This window comes from Morone saxatilis, unplaced genomic scaffold (assembly GCF_004916995.1).
Source record: "Morone saxatilis isolate NCDOM2014 unplaced genomic scaffold, NCSU_SB_2.0 Contig17, whole genome shotgun sequence".
In the NCBI taxonomy this organism is placed as follows: domain Eukaryota; kingdom Metazoa; phylum Chordata; class Actinopteri; family Moronidae; genus Morone; species Morone saxatilis.
This window is the reverse complement of record NW_023339729.1, coordinates 21,479,424-21,496,089: the sequence shown is the minus strand read 5'-3', so window position 1 is coordinate 21,496,089 and position 16,666 is coordinate 21,479,424. Positions and strand designations below refer to the sequence as shown.

General features: G+C 39.9%; 3 protein-coding genes across 3 annotated transcripts in view; all 3 read right to left on the bottom strand.

The window, feature by feature from the left end:
• cpe (carboxypeptidase E) overlaps positions 1 to 7,257 on the bottom strand; it is a 15,932-nt gene extending 8,675 nt beyond the window's left edge. Inside the window, exons 1-2 of the mRNA XM_035659769.1 lie at positions 7,199 to 7,257; positions 6,805 to 7,043 (exon numbers count right to left, since the gene is read on the bottom strand). Of these exons, the coding sequence (XP_035515662.1) occupies positions 6,805 to 7,043; positions 7,199 to 7,257 (298 nt within the window). The remainder of the gene's footprint in view (positions 1 to 6,804; positions 7,044 to 7,198) is intronic.
• A 1,341-nt stretch (positions 7,258 to 8,598) lies between these two features.
• msmo1 (methylsterol monooxygenase 1) lies at positions 8,599 to 13,538 on the bottom strand. Its single transcript, XM_035660298.1, has 6 exons — positions 13,501 to 13,538; positions 12,237 to 12,530; positions 11,958 to 12,106; positions 11,149 to 11,275; positions 10,854 to 11,008; positions 8,599 to 9,395 (listed from the first exon to the last, which is right to left on the bottom strand). The coding sequence occupies exons 2-6, from the start codon at positions 12,489 to 12,491 to the stop codon at positions 9,206 to 9,208; spliced, it is 876 nt and encodes a 291-aa protein (XP_035516191.1). The 5' UTR covers positions 12,492 to 12,530; positions 13,501 to 13,538; the 3' UTR covers positions 8,599 to 9,205.
• Positions 13,539 to 14,741: 1,203 nt separating this feature from the next.
• Positions 14,742 to 16,666, bottom strand: part of klhl2 (kelch-like family member 2) — a 14,226-nt gene continuing 12,301 nt past the window's right edge. Inside the window, exon 15 of the mRNA XM_035660297.1 lies at positions 14,742 to 16,318. Within this exon, the coding sequence (XP_035516190.1) occupies positions 16,290 to 16,318 (29 nt within the window). The 3' untranslated portion in view covers positions 14,742 to 16,289. The remainder of the gene's footprint in view (positions 16,319 to 16,666) is intronic.

Below are 16,666 nucleotides of genomic sequence, written 5' to 3'. Positions count from 1 at the left end.
CACACACACACACACAAACCGCCCAACACACATCTGGTAGTCAGGTTATTTTTAAACGCTCAAATCTGGTTCCTCTCTGAGTTGCTACTAATGATTTCAAGACTGCAATTAACTCTTTCTGTCCTGACGTTGTTGAATAGTTTTTACAGGCTTCTACAAAGCTGTCAAACACATACACTCACACGTTCACGCACACACACACACACACACACACACACTTTGAACTCTATGTCTAAATGAGTTACTATGATTCAAGCTATTACACAGATGCTCAGTATCTGGAGACCTTTTCCTTTACACATGTAGGTATTGATGAGTTTAAGATGTGTTAGGGTGAGTTTTGTTTAAGGTGCAGAAGCAGGGTAGGCGGGAGGGAGGGTTAATTATATTTCACTGCATAAATTATTTCATATTAATATCGTTTTTGCTAACTCACGCTTATGTAAGAGCTCTGTTTACTCTTTTCACACACATATACACGCACACATTTTTGATCACACGATGCATTTTTACTCAAAGGCAAGCATGACACATCACTGTGTGGGTGGACTGAACCCAAGTGTCCTTTCTCCTCTCGAACCGACTGTGACATATAATTTTTTTTTTTCTCAATTTATTAGTCTTCTCTCTGTCAAACTGTTTGACTGCACCTTGCTGAGCTTTTATTATCTCATGCACACACTCAAAGTGAAAGGAAAAGCGCATGTATGTAAGACGCCATTGATAACTTCACATTTGGGCAGATTTGAAATGTACAACCAAAGTATGATAACTGTTTGCCATTTGTGTTTTAGAAACAGTTAAGTTAACAGATTTCATATGTGCTAAATGTACACAAATGGTAGTATTTGCACCTTCAAGGCCAATATGATGGACAGTGTGCACATCCAGCCCAAATCAGCTACAGGTAGAGGAGCATACGAAGAAGACGGAGGGGTAGTCTGCACACTAATTACTGCAAGTACCCAAAAATAGAGGCAGGCAGATATGTGATATATATTATGTGTTCTCCAAATTGTAGAAGAAGCTGTCATTTTTTGACTGCAACTAACTAATGAACTGGTTCATTGTTTAGACCATAAATGTCAGAAAATGAGATTTTCACTCCACACAGTTTCCAAGTTCTTGAAATGTCTTGTTGTGTCCGAACAACAGCCAAAAACCAAAATATATTTAATGATATGAACAGAGAAAACTAGCAAATCATTTTTTTTTTTTTTTTACTGATCAACTGATAGAAAAAATTATAAAAAGGGGGTTGCATCATTGTAGTGTAGACGACCTCTGAATAAGTGTGACGTGGCACCGCCCGTCCCTTAAACTGACTCCAGCTCTCCACAGGTTGATAAAAACACATCTGAGGCTAACAAACCCCCTGCATCATCCTGTGCTTTGTCAGGAGTTATCAAAAGCGTCTAGCAGGTGATCAATACGGTCTCCAAGGTGACTACGTAATAATGACTGCCGCTGCAACGTCATTAGGGAAGCACCACATTAGAGTGCTCTCAGTCGTCGTGACAACCCTGACACGGCAGGTGCTTAGGGAGGTTGAGTAAACACACTCTCGCTCTGCCTCTGTCTGCTTGTCTTGTCTTCGTATACTCACACACACGCACAGTCGTGTACAAGCAGTTTGTGAGCTCTGAATGACAGCTGTGTCGTAAATAGAGCAACAAAATAGGTCAAATAAAAAATATACATATGATAAAAATGCTCATATAGTTGTACAGACAGCCAAATTATTTTAAGAGAATACACCTGTTGTGTTGTCCTACTAGTGTATTTTTTTATTATTTACTTGTGCTTTAACTCATGATTATTTGTATTATCAATTAAACTGCAGATTATTGTCTTAATTAACTGGTTAATTATTTGGTATATAAAATAGTTTGATGTAAAGTCAGAAAATTGTGAAAAGTTTGCAAGGTGACGTCTTTATATGTCTTCTTTTGTCCGATAAACCAACAAGCTGACCTAAAACAATTAATAGATTAACAAAATATTTGCTGATTAATTTTCTGTGAACTGATATTTCAGCTCTAATACTCATAAAGGAGACGTCCATAGATTTCTACATTAATGCAGTGTATGTACTGGTTGATAATTTGAGTACCTCTTAGATTTAACTAAGATAAAACAACCATGTTCATGCTTAACAACATCACGTGCCATGATTCTTAGCCATTTGTAGCTTTGTGGGAGACAATAACTGCTGTTATAAACTGTTTAAATCCTACAACTCAGAGTGAGCTAGTTTCAGCTTTTTCAGAAAAGAAGAATGAAAGAATCCTTGTAGATGAAAATCCCACAGGAAGCGAGTAGAAGAGATGAAAGGAGGTGGGACTCTGGCTGTCTACTGCTTGTATGGCCATTGACCAATACACAGCATCAACATTTAGTGACGTAATGCAGCATGTTGAGATGCAGAATACGAGGCGTGCAAACCACACAAAAATAAACTGCAGGGAGAGAAAGAAAAATCAAAAAACAGAAAGATAGACAGCGAACGCGAATCGGCAAGGATGAGGATGAGGATGAGGAGGAGGAGGAGGAGGAGGGGGAGAAGGAGGAACAGTGCATTCGGGTGTCTGATGTATAATAAATGACCTCTGGCTGATGCCTTGGCCTTTCTCTCATCCTCCTTCCGTTTCTGCCTCTCCCTTATTCCCTCTACATTCTTTGGCCCACCCCTCTCCTTCTCCCTCGTCACCCTTGCGCTCCTGTTACATTTCCCGTTTTCTCAATCATCATTCCTTTCTTTTTTATCTCCGTATTTCATCAACTCCTTCTCTTCTCAGCTGTTTTTGCTATCTCTGCTGCTCCTCGCAGCTAAAATGTCCAAACAATGCACTCAGTTTACACTCCATTCTCCTCCATTGTGCACTATTATTATTGTACACTACCTGTGATTCACTTTATATTCAATATGCCAGGGACAGCAGGCATATGTCATCTGATACAACCATATCCAGCAGTGTGTCTTTACACTTTAACTGGGCATCTGTGTGCGTGCTCACTGGGGATTACATACTTCCTGTGCTGTCTGATAAAACAGTCCGCCACATGTATGGTCTACAGCATATTGGAAGAAGCAGTGCCTCATACTGACATGATTTTTTTTCACCTTCAGACAAAGCCAAAACCCATTAGAAGATAGAGTTTCTCCCCCATACATATAAGCCTTGTAAATAGTTCCAGACATGAGAGTCAAAAGAGTTTAGCTGGAGCCCATTTCACTGAAGAGAAACCCCTCTTTTAAGCTCTTGTACACTCAAATATGAGCCAGCTGCAAGAAGTAAACACGTCCTTTGAATGAAAAAACAGGTCGCCCATGTTTAATGGTGATTTAAATCCTTTACCTAAGTAGAAGTACCAATACCACACTATAAAACTACTAATAAAAATACTCAGTACACATCCGAATGGCCCCTGATGGAGTTATATGTTATATTATATCGTGGAATTTTATCATAGATGTGTTAAAGTGTAGGCTGCAATTAACTACTTTAAATACTGTTGTTTAATCTGCAGTAATTATATATCATAATATTTGTATTTTGAATGTAAAATGTAATCTGTAAAGTTAGTAGTAAGCATCACATACATGTAATGGAGTAAAAAGTACATTTTAATTTTTATACTTATTAGCTCTCTGGTGGAGAGTTAGATGAGAACATATGCTCTAATGTCCGTTGAGTTAGCTTAGCACAAACACTGGAAACAAGGGGAAACAGTTAGCTCTTTAGCTCACAAATTAACACCTATATACTGTCAATGATTAACGTAATATCTCATGTTGCCTGTCAACCAGCTAAGACTTCAGGAGGTTACTGTGCCTGGTCAAGATATAGTACACCATATAACATTTTGTAAAATGGCAAGCTTTGTTTTTCTACAATTTATTTTTGTTAATAGTGAGAATTAGAGCTGCTGGTAGATATATTTTGTTAACGTAGGACAGAGACAGGCAGCTGTTTCCATCCCTTTCCAGTCTTTGCGCTAAACTAAGCTAACAGGCCAGACAAAGAGACACCGTAGAGGAAAGTGGTATCAAACCAATCATTCAGGTCTTCGCTAGAGAGTGAATATGCATTGATATGGTGAACATTTGGAGTCATGCTTGTGTCTACCTGGCAAATATAAGTCCATTATTAGCTCCTATGTTCCACTTTCTTCACCAGCTAGTCGCTTAATTGGGTTTGCTGTTTGGTGCTGGACAGGCACGGTAACCAGCAGCAGAAAACAGCTGCCTGCTGCTACTAGAAGTAACGCTAATGAGAGCAGTGAGAGTGAACCAGAACAGGATGCTTTTAGCAGGCCATAAAACCAAAAACAGAAAGGTTTAAAGGTTCTACCGAGAACCACAGAGCTGCAGGGTTTCTAATAATTCTCTGTGGGTTTATTACTACTATTGACCCATTTCACATACAAGATGTGATCAATTACAAATTAAAAATAATGATTATAGGTGCTTACTTGAGTAAATGTACTCAGTTACTGCACACACACACACACAGTATATTAATATGTAACCAGTGTGTTTACAATCTTGGCTATACAGGCAGTTCCTGTGCCACAGCGTATGACAGATGGCTGCTTGCTGACAGATGCATGAGCTCAGGACCGTTGTCCTCCGGAAACCAGACGGCCAGCCAACCACGAGCTGCCAGTCAGCTCAGTGCACTAAGCCGATCTGTTGCCCCGGCAACAGCTATTTCGGCTCCACCTTAAGAGTTTGTCACACATCGCAGGGTCAGATAAAATATTGGTAATGCACCTCAGAGGGAAGCCTGAAAAATTGCTCATCATTTCTTCCCCTGATACTGGAACCATCATCTATTTGTCCCCTCACTCTCCTTCACTCCATCAGTCTCTGGAGCTCTTCTCCCTGTTTCCTCTCGCTCTGTGTTTCATCCACCTCCTTCTTGCTGTGTGATGTTTTGCTCAACAGAGGTGGAGGGAGAGGAGAGGGATAGGTGGGGAGAAGGGGAGGGGTGGGAGGTGCTGCCCCTGTTGGTTAAGCAGCGGCTTGGAAACTCATCTGGTAGTAATAAGGACTCCACAGCGCTACTGTGACTCATGCCTGTGCGCACCCACCAGACTATTACAGGCTTATTGAGTACGTACGTATTAGACCCTGTGACCAACGCGAGCTGCAAAACACACAAAAACCCTGTGGTGCACCGTTAAGACCAAATACACCCAGAGAAAGAAAATACACCTTTACACACAAATGCTACATGGGACATATAGTTGAAACACCACAAACTAGACTGTAAACTATATATACCGTAATTACAGGGTTAGGGGTTTGTTTTTCTTTGCACGCTTGGTTTCAGGATTACATGGAAGAAATTAATCACTTCCTGCAGTATGTGACTGTTAAATCACCTGTTTACAGGAATCACTGACCTGTTCCCAGACGTTCATTACAGGTTAAATGCACTAGGCTAAATCTTTTAACGTTGCATTAATGCTCTATAGGTGCCAACACACTGAGCTTTCACCATGTATCTTTTTTTAACGCTTACAGTACGTATGTTTTTTTCTGGGCGATGCAGTTTGTTTTGGTTTTAAAGGGTTAAAAATGGCCACTTGGGTAAATTTAGTTTGGTTTAGTAACTACATAGGCTTTTATGAGGAATTGAATGATGAAGTCCTGGGATTATTTCCATCGTTGTCCCTGGTGTACAGTCTCAACAACTTTTATCAACATACGTAGCTAAATCTATAATATTGAAGTGGGTATAGTGTGATTTAATTCCAGCCTGAGATAATAATAAAAACATTAGGGAAGGAGTAAAGGAACACTCCAGAAAATGTCTCTCTCTCTCTCTCTTAGTGCCTCCATCACACAAACCACCACATCCTACATTGCCAAAAACCGTTTGAGGCCCAGGTTTTTAACAGCGTGACTGATTTAATGTTTTCTACTCCTGCTGTTTCATGGCCGATACTCCAACCATCAGATACATATTCAAGGTGATGCTGGACTCCAGAAATACTCTCTATGTGGATTTCTCCTCTACTCAGGCTTGACTTTAGAAACAGAAGGTGTGGTGGTTGCCCATGTTTGTATGTTCATGTAGCTGGTGTGGAAACTGTGTGTCTCATCACATCTTCTACTCTTTGGTTTCCTCCAGTGTAAAGGACAGTGATGGGGATGCTGGGAAGTCAAGACACAACCCAGGATCATCCCAACTCCTCCCAACCCCATTAGGACCCACAGGTTCATTTAATATTCAGTCAGAAGCCTCCTCCACTGAAAGCTATGCCTGAATTCCTTTCTCTGCCAACACTGCTTATACATCTGCGTTTGATTTGATTGTTAATTCAAAACGCAGCCCAGTGAGCCCGTGGCGTAATCCGCCGCCGTCTTCGGGATGTCTGAAGAATCACGACTCGGGATGAGCACGAAGAGATCCTTATCAACCAGCAAAATGGCGGCCTTATGTGGCTGATCCCACAATCTATCATCTAGAGTCCTCTGAAGTGATGCGGCAGGCCCCTGCGCTCGCCGCTTTTTTACGCGCAGCGCAAACACACCTGTCTTGCGCTCCTCGCATCCTCCCCTCCCCTCCTCCCTGCGCAGGTCGACTCTGTCTAACCGCACCGCACACAGACTTAAGAGCAGTGCTGTATGCGCAATAGTGCGTGATGTGTTTGTGTTATCACAGTGTGCGGTGGTGGGTAACTAAACGTGAAGAAAAGCGGGGACAAAGGGAGCGGGACGGGGAGGGAGGGAGGGAGTGCATATATTCACCGCATTATGAAGTAAGACTTTACGTATGCGTAAAAACTGACCAGGCTCGTGCGTCCCGGGGTTGTCGGTCATCTCCAGCACCAGCAGCTCGCGGCCCTCGAAGCTCTCCCCGATGGTGTAGATGCGGGTGATGGTCGGGCACTGCAGCCACACCGACACCAGCGCCTTCCGCAGCTCCTCGTAACGGTGGTACTCGAAGGAGATCTCTCCACTCTCGGTGCCGGCCGCGCTGGCCAGGGCGACCGCCGCGGCCCCGAATAAAACTACCGACTTTCTTCCCCTATAAGCCCCTGTCTGTCTGTCTGCCTGCGCCTCGGTCCCAAGCCTCTATCTCTTGTGCTGCAGCCCTCCGCCTTTTAGGTTTAAATATTCTTCTCCCTGTGCAGCTCATCCTCTTTCTCTCTCCCTCTATCTGAGTGTGATGCGCTGCTGTACCTGAGCGCAGACTCCCTCCGTGTAAAGCCCGACAGAGGATTAGTGCATCCGGATAACATTTTCAAAATAAATACCTTTTTTTCTCCCTCTCAGATGAAAAGCAGAAGGTGTTTGTTTCATAGTTTTCACATATAAAGCCATAGATTTAACTCTTAAGGATGTCTGAAGCAAGATATACCCAAATAAAGACATAAATCCTTGTTAAAAATAAATGTGTATGATTATGGATTTGTTATTTCCTGATTCTTTCGCAATATCAGAGTTTATTTCATTCAAACAACACATAACCGGCTCTGCCCAGACGGTGGTGAATATTGGCGTTATGAAATAAAAAGGTCACCGGGGAAAACAACAAACTTTGAACTGACTTAAAGTAAACTGTATCATTGTGAAAGCAGGAAGAAATAACACTTCATAACAAATGGTGTTCACTTTTTATTAGTTTATTTCACAATTTCATGGTTGGTTATATAATTCATTTATATATTTATCTGATACTGTTTTATTTTCTTATTTAATATTCTTGATATTGCCTAACTATGCTGGATTATTTGCTTAAAATAGGATTTCTTTTAAGATTTTTATAACAGTTTAAATCCTACCAAAGGAGGGTAGGCTATAAAGACCAAGCCTTTATTTTCAAATTAACATGTTCAGTCTATGCTGCAACAATCAATTAATAAAGTCAATGAACAGAAAATTAATTATCAACTATTTTGATTATGAGTTATTCCTATTTACCAAGAAAAATGACATGTTTTGTGTCACTTTAAATCAAAAGCTTTAAGGCTTTGGACTGTTGGCTCCAGCAAATTGTGATGGTATTTTTCTCTATTTTCCAATATTGCATGGACTCAACAGTCATTAATCAGAAAAATAAGCAACATATTTACCAATAATAAAAATAATTGTCAGTTTCAACCCTTCAGTTTTTGTTTCTACTAACTCAGTTTTGTTCTGTAATGTACAACCTGCCTCACTTCCTGTTTGGTACCTGCTGCTGGCTTACTTGACTACAGCTGTGTGTGCTGGATGGGGCAGTAGGGGTGTGTCCACAGTGCAGCAGAGAGATGGAGAAAACCTCCAGTACATGCACCGAATCATTCACTTCCCCATTAACAGAGGAACACGCTTACTGAGAAGATTCAGATCTGTGATGTTAATCTTAAACAGAAACTGTCAGTGAGAAATGTGTTCATGTGTCAATAATGTATATTATTTTATCAATGCAGAAACACATATAGATATATGTAGATCATTATTTTAAAAGCCTGAAGTTCGTTTTTGTAACAAAATTCCCAATTCTGTCAAAAAAAATCAACACAACCAAACTCCTGTTTGAATTTCTTCATACATTTTAATTCTAATATGACAAAAACAGAAAAAACAAAACATTTTCAAAGTGTTTTTTTGTAAAATCAAAATGTATTTATTCTTACAGTCTTAAACAAAATAGGCTTAAACAACTTATAAGTGCCTTATGAGCCAATCCCTTCCCTTAAAAAAATCTACATGGGCGTGCAACACCTTCAAACAACTTGTTCGGCACTGAGTTTCTACGGTTCCCACCGACTGCAGCTGTAACACAAATGTCACTGTGACTCAGTTTAACTCAAGGGGGAAGCGCTAAAGTGCTCAGACATTCAGAGGTATACGGAAGCATTTCACAAGAGAGTCGTATAGTACAACTTTTTTTTCATTCAGTGAGCAAAGCAGCAAATCAAAAATGAGGATGTTGATGGTTTTTATTCAGCCGACAGCTGTTGATAGAAGCAGACAACAATACTTCTTTTTGCAGAAAGGCACAGAAGACGGACCGAAGTCAACATGTAGTCCAATTCAGAATCAAACCACAGTAGTCCTGATTCGTTTAAAGTACACCTTTAGTGTGTGGGTGTGTTTCATTAGGTGTACCGAGAGGACACTGTTGGTGTGCTCCCTGTGAGTCTGTACAACTCACTGCCTCTTCCACCCTCCTGCTGACGGACCAGTTGAGGCACGAGTGGTTTACTGCTCCTTCTTGTCTTCCTGTTTGTGCATGTACTTGTTGTACTGGTTGTCCGTCCCCAGCAGTTTGTCCCACCAGGTGAAGGTGGAGGCGTAGTTCCCAACAAAGTTCATGTGGTGGAAGTCGTGGAAACGGGTGCCGGCGTAGAACGGGATCAGGTGGAGCGGGTTCAGAGGGATGTCGTAGCCACTGAGAGAGATCAAGAAAAAATGTAAGAATGTCAGATATCCATTAAAATAAATCACCAATCTTTGTTTTGTTAAGAGTCAATGACAAAGATCCCTCCAACGAGGCTAAAGTTTTTCAGATGGGGTATTAGAAATTATTAATAATTATGTTGTTGTAATGGTGATACTTAAGATAGGATTGCATTTATGTTGGTCCTTGCCTCGTGTTCCTCTCTAGTGGTTGGTTATAAGATCATGTACGTTCTCACAAACAATAACACTTGATGACTTAGCTCTCTTGTGTTTAATATTGTTGCACTGTTCGCTAAAATTACATTTTTTAATTTTATCTTAGAGGACCGAACTGCAAAAAAGGCAAAAAAAAGCTTAATGATTACAAGAGGAAATTGTGTAAATTAAGGCAAAGTCTGGAAAATGGAGGAATTATTCATGTTTTTTTTTGCTTTTATGACTTGATTTGATAGGACAGCTGGAGACAGAAGGGCAGGGGGGCAGAGAGAGGGGATGACACACAGTAAAGGACCACAGGTCGGATTCGAACCCTGCGCGGCCGCTGCAGCAAGGACTCAGCCTTGGTACATGGGTCGCCAGCTCTACCCACTGAGCTAACCGTGTTGTCCTTTTTAGAACTGCTGCAAGTTATACATGTTGTATATTTTATCTGTGATTAAAGGATTATTTTATTAATAATAGAAAATACTAAAATACTAAAATAGTGTAATCTAGATTAAGTATGTTATTTAACCTAAAATAACAATGAATAAAACATTATTTTTAGATAATTTTTAATAGCAAGCTGCAATCTACTTTACAAAACGACAGAACCAGGAAAATAAATAAAATAAAATTCAATTAATTCTTTTAAATTTGATTACATTATATTTAAAATGAAAGTAAGTAAGTAAGAACATAACAAAAGACAAGAAACATAAAATAATTAAAGAACAGGCAAGTATAAAATAATGTGTTTTAAAAGGCATTTAAACAAAGATAAAAAAAACATGCTTGCCTAATCAACCTGTATTATTCACCTCCTGCCTCGTGTCTGGTGGAGTCTCTTTTTGTGTATGTGTATGTAAGTCTTTAGTATAAATGTATGTATGTAATCCAAAAATAATAGCAAAATATTCATTCATTCATATATTATTCATATATTATAATTAATAAGTCGAGATGAGACTCTCAAGAGAAAGGAGTTCTGTCACCTAATAATATGATCGTATCTGGTGTTCTCTGTGGCCCTCTAGTGGCCGAACTCACAAGTTACTGACACAGTTAACAGGAGAACGTGCAGCTTCTCATGTAACTATCAGTCTCACTGTTTATTGTCATCAGTGATGTAACTGCTCCTCTCTTCCTCCAGAGCTGATTTTATATTCTGCTCTCATCAGAGCTATAGCAATGAATTGTCTAACGTAGCAGAGAGAGGGGGAAGGAAACAACCGTTGTTGTGTCCTACCTGTGGACATCAATGGTCTCCAGCAGGCGGAAGGACACCCAGGCCCACAGGAAGAACACGTGGTTACAGAAGATCATGATGCCGATGAAGAAACCAGCACCGAGGATGAGAGTCTCAGCAGGATGAGCGTATTCTGCCTGCATGCCGAACGGAGCCTGAGGGACGGCAGGGACACTGTTATGTTTATGTGTGTGCGGTCATGTGTTGGGTGCAAGGTCATGATTAATGAGTAACTCTACTGTAAAGAGAGCTACCAGACTGTTTATTTATCTCATCATGTGCATGTTTTACTCACGGTGAACTCGTGGTGGACTTTGTGGATGTATTTGTAGATCCTGCGGTGATGCAGCAGGCGGTGCAGGAAGTAGTGCCAGGTATCTTCAACAACAGCACAGCCGAAGCACTGAGCCACGACGTACGGCCTGCAAGGAGGAGAGAGCAGGAGACGGGGGGGGGTCATCATTAGAAAGTTATACCAACCAACAGATCTGACTGATGGATCCCACTGAGGATCCTCTGATAAATGCAGCACGTGTAACAAAAAGTCATTTCAGGGAGTAATCCATTCAATTGTAAATATCTTTTTTTTATCCCACAATGGATGACCAAATACAACAAGAGACACAAACATACATTATCATCATGCACACCCTGTATGGGCAAGAAACTGCTACATAAATACATGTACTGATATTATTATTATATGTATGTGTATATTCTGTAGTTCAAATGAATGATTAAAAGCATGTTGTAGTTTAAACTAACAGTTTTACGTGGGAAGCAGATTTGTATCAATCACATGCATGTATGTCCTGTTCTAAAGCAGACTGATGGAGGCATCACAGGGCAGGAAAAAAGTCTATTTATGATGAGTGATCTCTGCAGGAGAGCTCTGTGTCGTTAATTTTAGGGCTATGCAGAGCTACAGTTTCTAAAAAGAAAAGAAAATCCGTTTTCTGTCAACAAATGTCACCTTTCTACCGTCATCACAGTTAGCCTGGGCATGGATTTAACATTTAACTTGAGAAAAAAGCTAAAAGTATTACTGTCTAGTCTATGTCTAGGGTACTTTGAATGTGACGTGTTTATTGCACTTCCACTGACCAGCGTGGCATGGAGTCCCAGTCATAAGGGATGTTGAAGTACTCGGTGAAGTAGTAAGTCCCACAGATCAAAGGCAGCTGGATACAGAAATGGTTGAACAGCAGCATCTTGAAACATCTCCACTGTTTCTCCCAGGTCTCCGGCTTGTCCTGCACACAACGCACACACAGAAGGTCTATGTTTGGGGGGCTTTTAGTGCCTTTAATTGACAGAGACAGCTGTAGAGTGACAGGAAATGGGACTTAAATAAAGTCATAACAACCAAAAACCCGCACAAACCTGTTGGATCTTGTATTTCTGCATGAAGGGCATGAACTGGAAGAGGAAACCCGGCAGGCAGAACAGGAAATAGATGAACTCATGGACGATGAGCGACCCCCAGGTGGCGATCTGGAACTTGGTGTAGTTGTCCAGCATGTAGCCCCAGGCATGTTTCAGGGAGGGCTGGAAGGGGTTTTCTGGCAACACTGCATCTACGTACTCCACCGCCAGGTAGGCGGAGCTCAAGATGTCTGCTGTGCCGTTCACCGCCATGATGGACAACGCAAGGTGAGTGCAGGTCCGGAGAGAAGACTGGAAAACAGGAACACAGTGTTACATGTGCAGTTCTCAGCAGGATCTAAGTCATTAGAATGTGTCCTCATCACAACATATTATTTTTCCTGTGTGCTCCTTTTACAGTTGTGATAAATTATATTGATTACCAAGAAACAACTTTTATATTAATTTCAAAATGTACCTTAAATAAAAGTGAAGTAGTGTGTGTGAAGCAAAATATATTTCAGGTATCAAAAGTTAAACGTATAAAGCAAAATGGCCTCTTTTAACAGTGTTATATATCACATCATTATATTATTATCAGTGCATTAACTTATAAGCAGCATTTTAATGTTACAGCTAGTCTAAAAATAAAAAGTAGCACATCATGGAAATAACCAGGGAAAGTACAATAAGCTACCTAAATGTAATGCTCCACCTCTGCAGAATTTAAAGACAATATACTTCTAAAATACATAAACTTACTAAAATGTAATGTACTTTAAGAGATTATAACTTTAAACAAATCTAAAGATTCTGCTGCACGTATAATTACCACATCTCTCTGTTAATATTTATGCATTTTACAGGTGCTAATGTTTTTTGATCTTTTATATGGCATACTATTGTATAACATGTGCATACGGCTTCAATAAATAGTATTTGAATCATAAAATCTATACAGAAACATACAGAATCACACTGCTGACACACTGTTAGTCCAATAAGACAATAAACACTCATAGAGCTGCCAAACACTTCATTACATTCCCACAGAGGAGACTTTAACAGGTGAAACGTCCCACTGACACTGACACTGTTTCTCTATTATTAATTAACGACAGGTTTGCTTCAAATTACGAAACAAGCTCAAATATTAATCTTTAGATTTCACAGCTCGCAACCCAACATCTACATATATTCTTCGCTGCACTACATAAAGATTTACTTTAACAAAGTTCACCTAAATACCTCATTTGCGGTTAAAAGTACGGTAAACACTCACCTTTCCGCGGTACGTCCCGTCTACCTGAGCGAGGGGCAGCTGGCCGGGTGAAGTACAGTAATATCGAGCAACCTGATTGGCCGAGAGGAGAGGAGACTGACGTCGGGGGGCCGAGCGGCGCCGCTGATTGGTCCGCGGGATGGAGTGATGATAGTGAGACTGTAGGTTTCTACAGCAACGGCCAATCAGAGGCGAGCTCGGCTTTCATAACCATCGCGGCGTTGAACGACTGTGTGAGGGAATAAATGGTCTGAGAACTTTGAGTCATACGTGTTGTGTGTCCTCCTCCATCTTAAATTTACATTATAACAGACTGAAACTCCCAGTGTCAGCTGGGGAAATGTGGTCCAATACATTGTGGTATTAAAGTTGGTCCAGTTCAATAATTTATGAATGAAGGTATTACATTCAATTAAAGCGCTACTAAACTGATAATATACATATATATGTGTTTTCTGCTGTATTTATACATATTTATCCTTGTTGTCCTTCAGTTCTTGTCATATCTTACATTTAATTGTGACTATAAGGGCTGAGTATAAGTTAATTTGTTTCAGTGCTAGAGCTAATATCATGTGAGTTTCTATGGCAATACTAGAATAATTTTTCTGATTCCTTACTATACAAAACATCAGTAAAAGTATTCAAGTATTCAAATCCTTAATTTAAAAGGTCAGTACTGTACTGAAGCAGTACCATACTTACGTAAAAGTACAGAAGTATATTCTGCACTGTACTTTAAGATTCAAAAGTAGTCCGAATACCTAAGAATTATATATTATTACTGTAAGTGGCATTTTAATGTTGTATCTGATTGCTTTCTATAATATTAGGTTGCTTAATCAATGAAAATGCATCATATTTTATAAGAAGATCACACAGTAAGTGTAAGTACGTAAAATCGTACTCATAGTAACTATAGTTATCAAATAGAAGTAGCATTAAATGGAAGAACTCAATTAAAGTAAAAGTACCTAAAACCTGTACTTATGTAAAGTGCCTGATTAAATTACTCATTTTCAACAACCCCAGAAGAAGCCAAAGTTCTCAAATATTAAATGTTATATAAATAAAGGCAGAATTATAACTTTTTCTTTTTTTTTTAACTAAGAGTGTGAAACTCTTGCTACTTGACAAGACAGACACAGAGCATTAAAGTACAATACTCAACACTAATGGTGACATACGAAACTGTAATAAATGAATCAGTGTTCAGGTATTAAAATATCACACACAGCAAATTCCATTTCGATGTTTACTGATTTGGCAAAGTTTTAAAAACAGATTATATCATTTCACAGCTTTAAATACAAGAAGCATATTTATTAATGATAATATAAAACAAGTAATGAAACATTTTCAAAGTCATTAGCCTACATGACATTCCTCAATACACTGACAAGAAACAGCGATACCAGTTACTATTATAGCAATTTTTCAATATAGGAGGAGATGGAAGAGAAAGAGACTGAAGAAAAAAGAAAATCAAGAGTAGGTTTGGTCACTTTCCAGAAAGAGAGAACAGATTAGTAAAGTAGTAAAGAGAGACAGAAACAAAGAGACATATTAAAATTGGCACATTCATAGTACGGTCAGGGTGCGCAGTAGTTAATAGGGTATGCTACACCGAGGGAGAGGAGGGTACAGTTGAAGGAGAGGAGGTTAGACTTGGGGACCATGCAGTGAGTTCAGGCTTGTTGTTGTCATTAGTGGTTACAACCACAGCAAAGACGGCTGCCAGGTGACAGTAAAGCACTGATACATCCAACTGTTTTTCACCTCAAAACAGCTTCTCCCCCTCTATCTGTCACTTTTTTGGCAACGTGAATGAGTATTCTCCTTCACCAGAAAAGTTGTATTCCAGCGAAAGTCTGTTTTTTTATTCATTTTTTTAAAGAAAATGTACATTTCCTACAACTGCTTCTCATGTAGCCGTTCTGAATTCATGCGGGCTAACGCAAACCGACGCATCGTCACTGATCTCAGCTCTTAAATGTACTTCTTCATCCCAGAACAGAGGTGCAGAGTCCAGCTGAGCTCTGTCCAGTAACAGTACTCGAGACTAAAACAAAAGGAGAAGAAGCAGGGGGCGTCATTTGACATTCAGGCACTCTTGAAAACAGCCACACTGCAACACTGTAGAAAAAGGTCAGAGGTCAGACAGAGTGCGTTCATGCGGCGTCGGACCAGGCGTCACCACACAGAGACTCAGATGCTACACAAACACACATGCTCACGTGTGCAAGCAAAGGAGCACCTTCAAATGCAAGCGCACACACACACATACACACACTCAGACGCACACTTTCAGGTGGTTTAAAAAACGAAAGGAGAAACAAAGATTTCAGTCCCGAATGGTCGTTCTCCGCCTCCCTCTCCCGTGCATTAGATCAGTGGTCTCTCTTAGAGCTGGTTCATGTTAACATTACTAATGTTAAAGTAACTTTGCAGTAATAGTAGCTTCACATCAGTAGCGTTTCAATGACACTGCAGTGGTTACAGTGGCGCTTCAAACTGGTTTGTCCAGTCGCTCTGGCAGTCCTGCCAGGAGGGGATTAAAACGCGGGTTCAATCCCCCCCGTTTTGTTACAGCTCCCCCTGTTTGGGTAAGTGCAAAAAATCTTCATCGTCATCCTCAACAACAACACATCTTGTCATTTTCTTCATCTTCGTCAGTGCCTGTGCTAATGCTGCCCACATCGAAGCATCGGCATCGTAGACAGATCCAAGATCAGTATTCAGCAGGAGAATACATTCTGCTCCGAATCAGCGGCAGGTGTCAAGAGCAGTCATAAGGGCTTGTCGATCACAGTCACACCTATGGTTAAAATAAATAAATAAATCATTGTAAATATATAATAATACTTTTAAAAAGTTCAAGCAAAAATGTAGTTTATCATTATTATCATCTCTATTTATTTATGTATTTATTATTTCCTCTCTTTGTCCTGTTTGCTGGTTTCAGGCCCCTTCCTGTTTGCTTTATCCTTGTTTAGTTATTTATTTCAAATATAGCCTAGGTTGTATAAATAGCCTTTGTTACTTCTGCATTTCTATTTCATTATGACTGTAACCTTATACTGCTTTCTATTGTTTTCTGCTACCAATTCTTAGAAAAAACATGGTGTATGTATCTTTATATAATTCTCAACTCATTCCTTAAGCA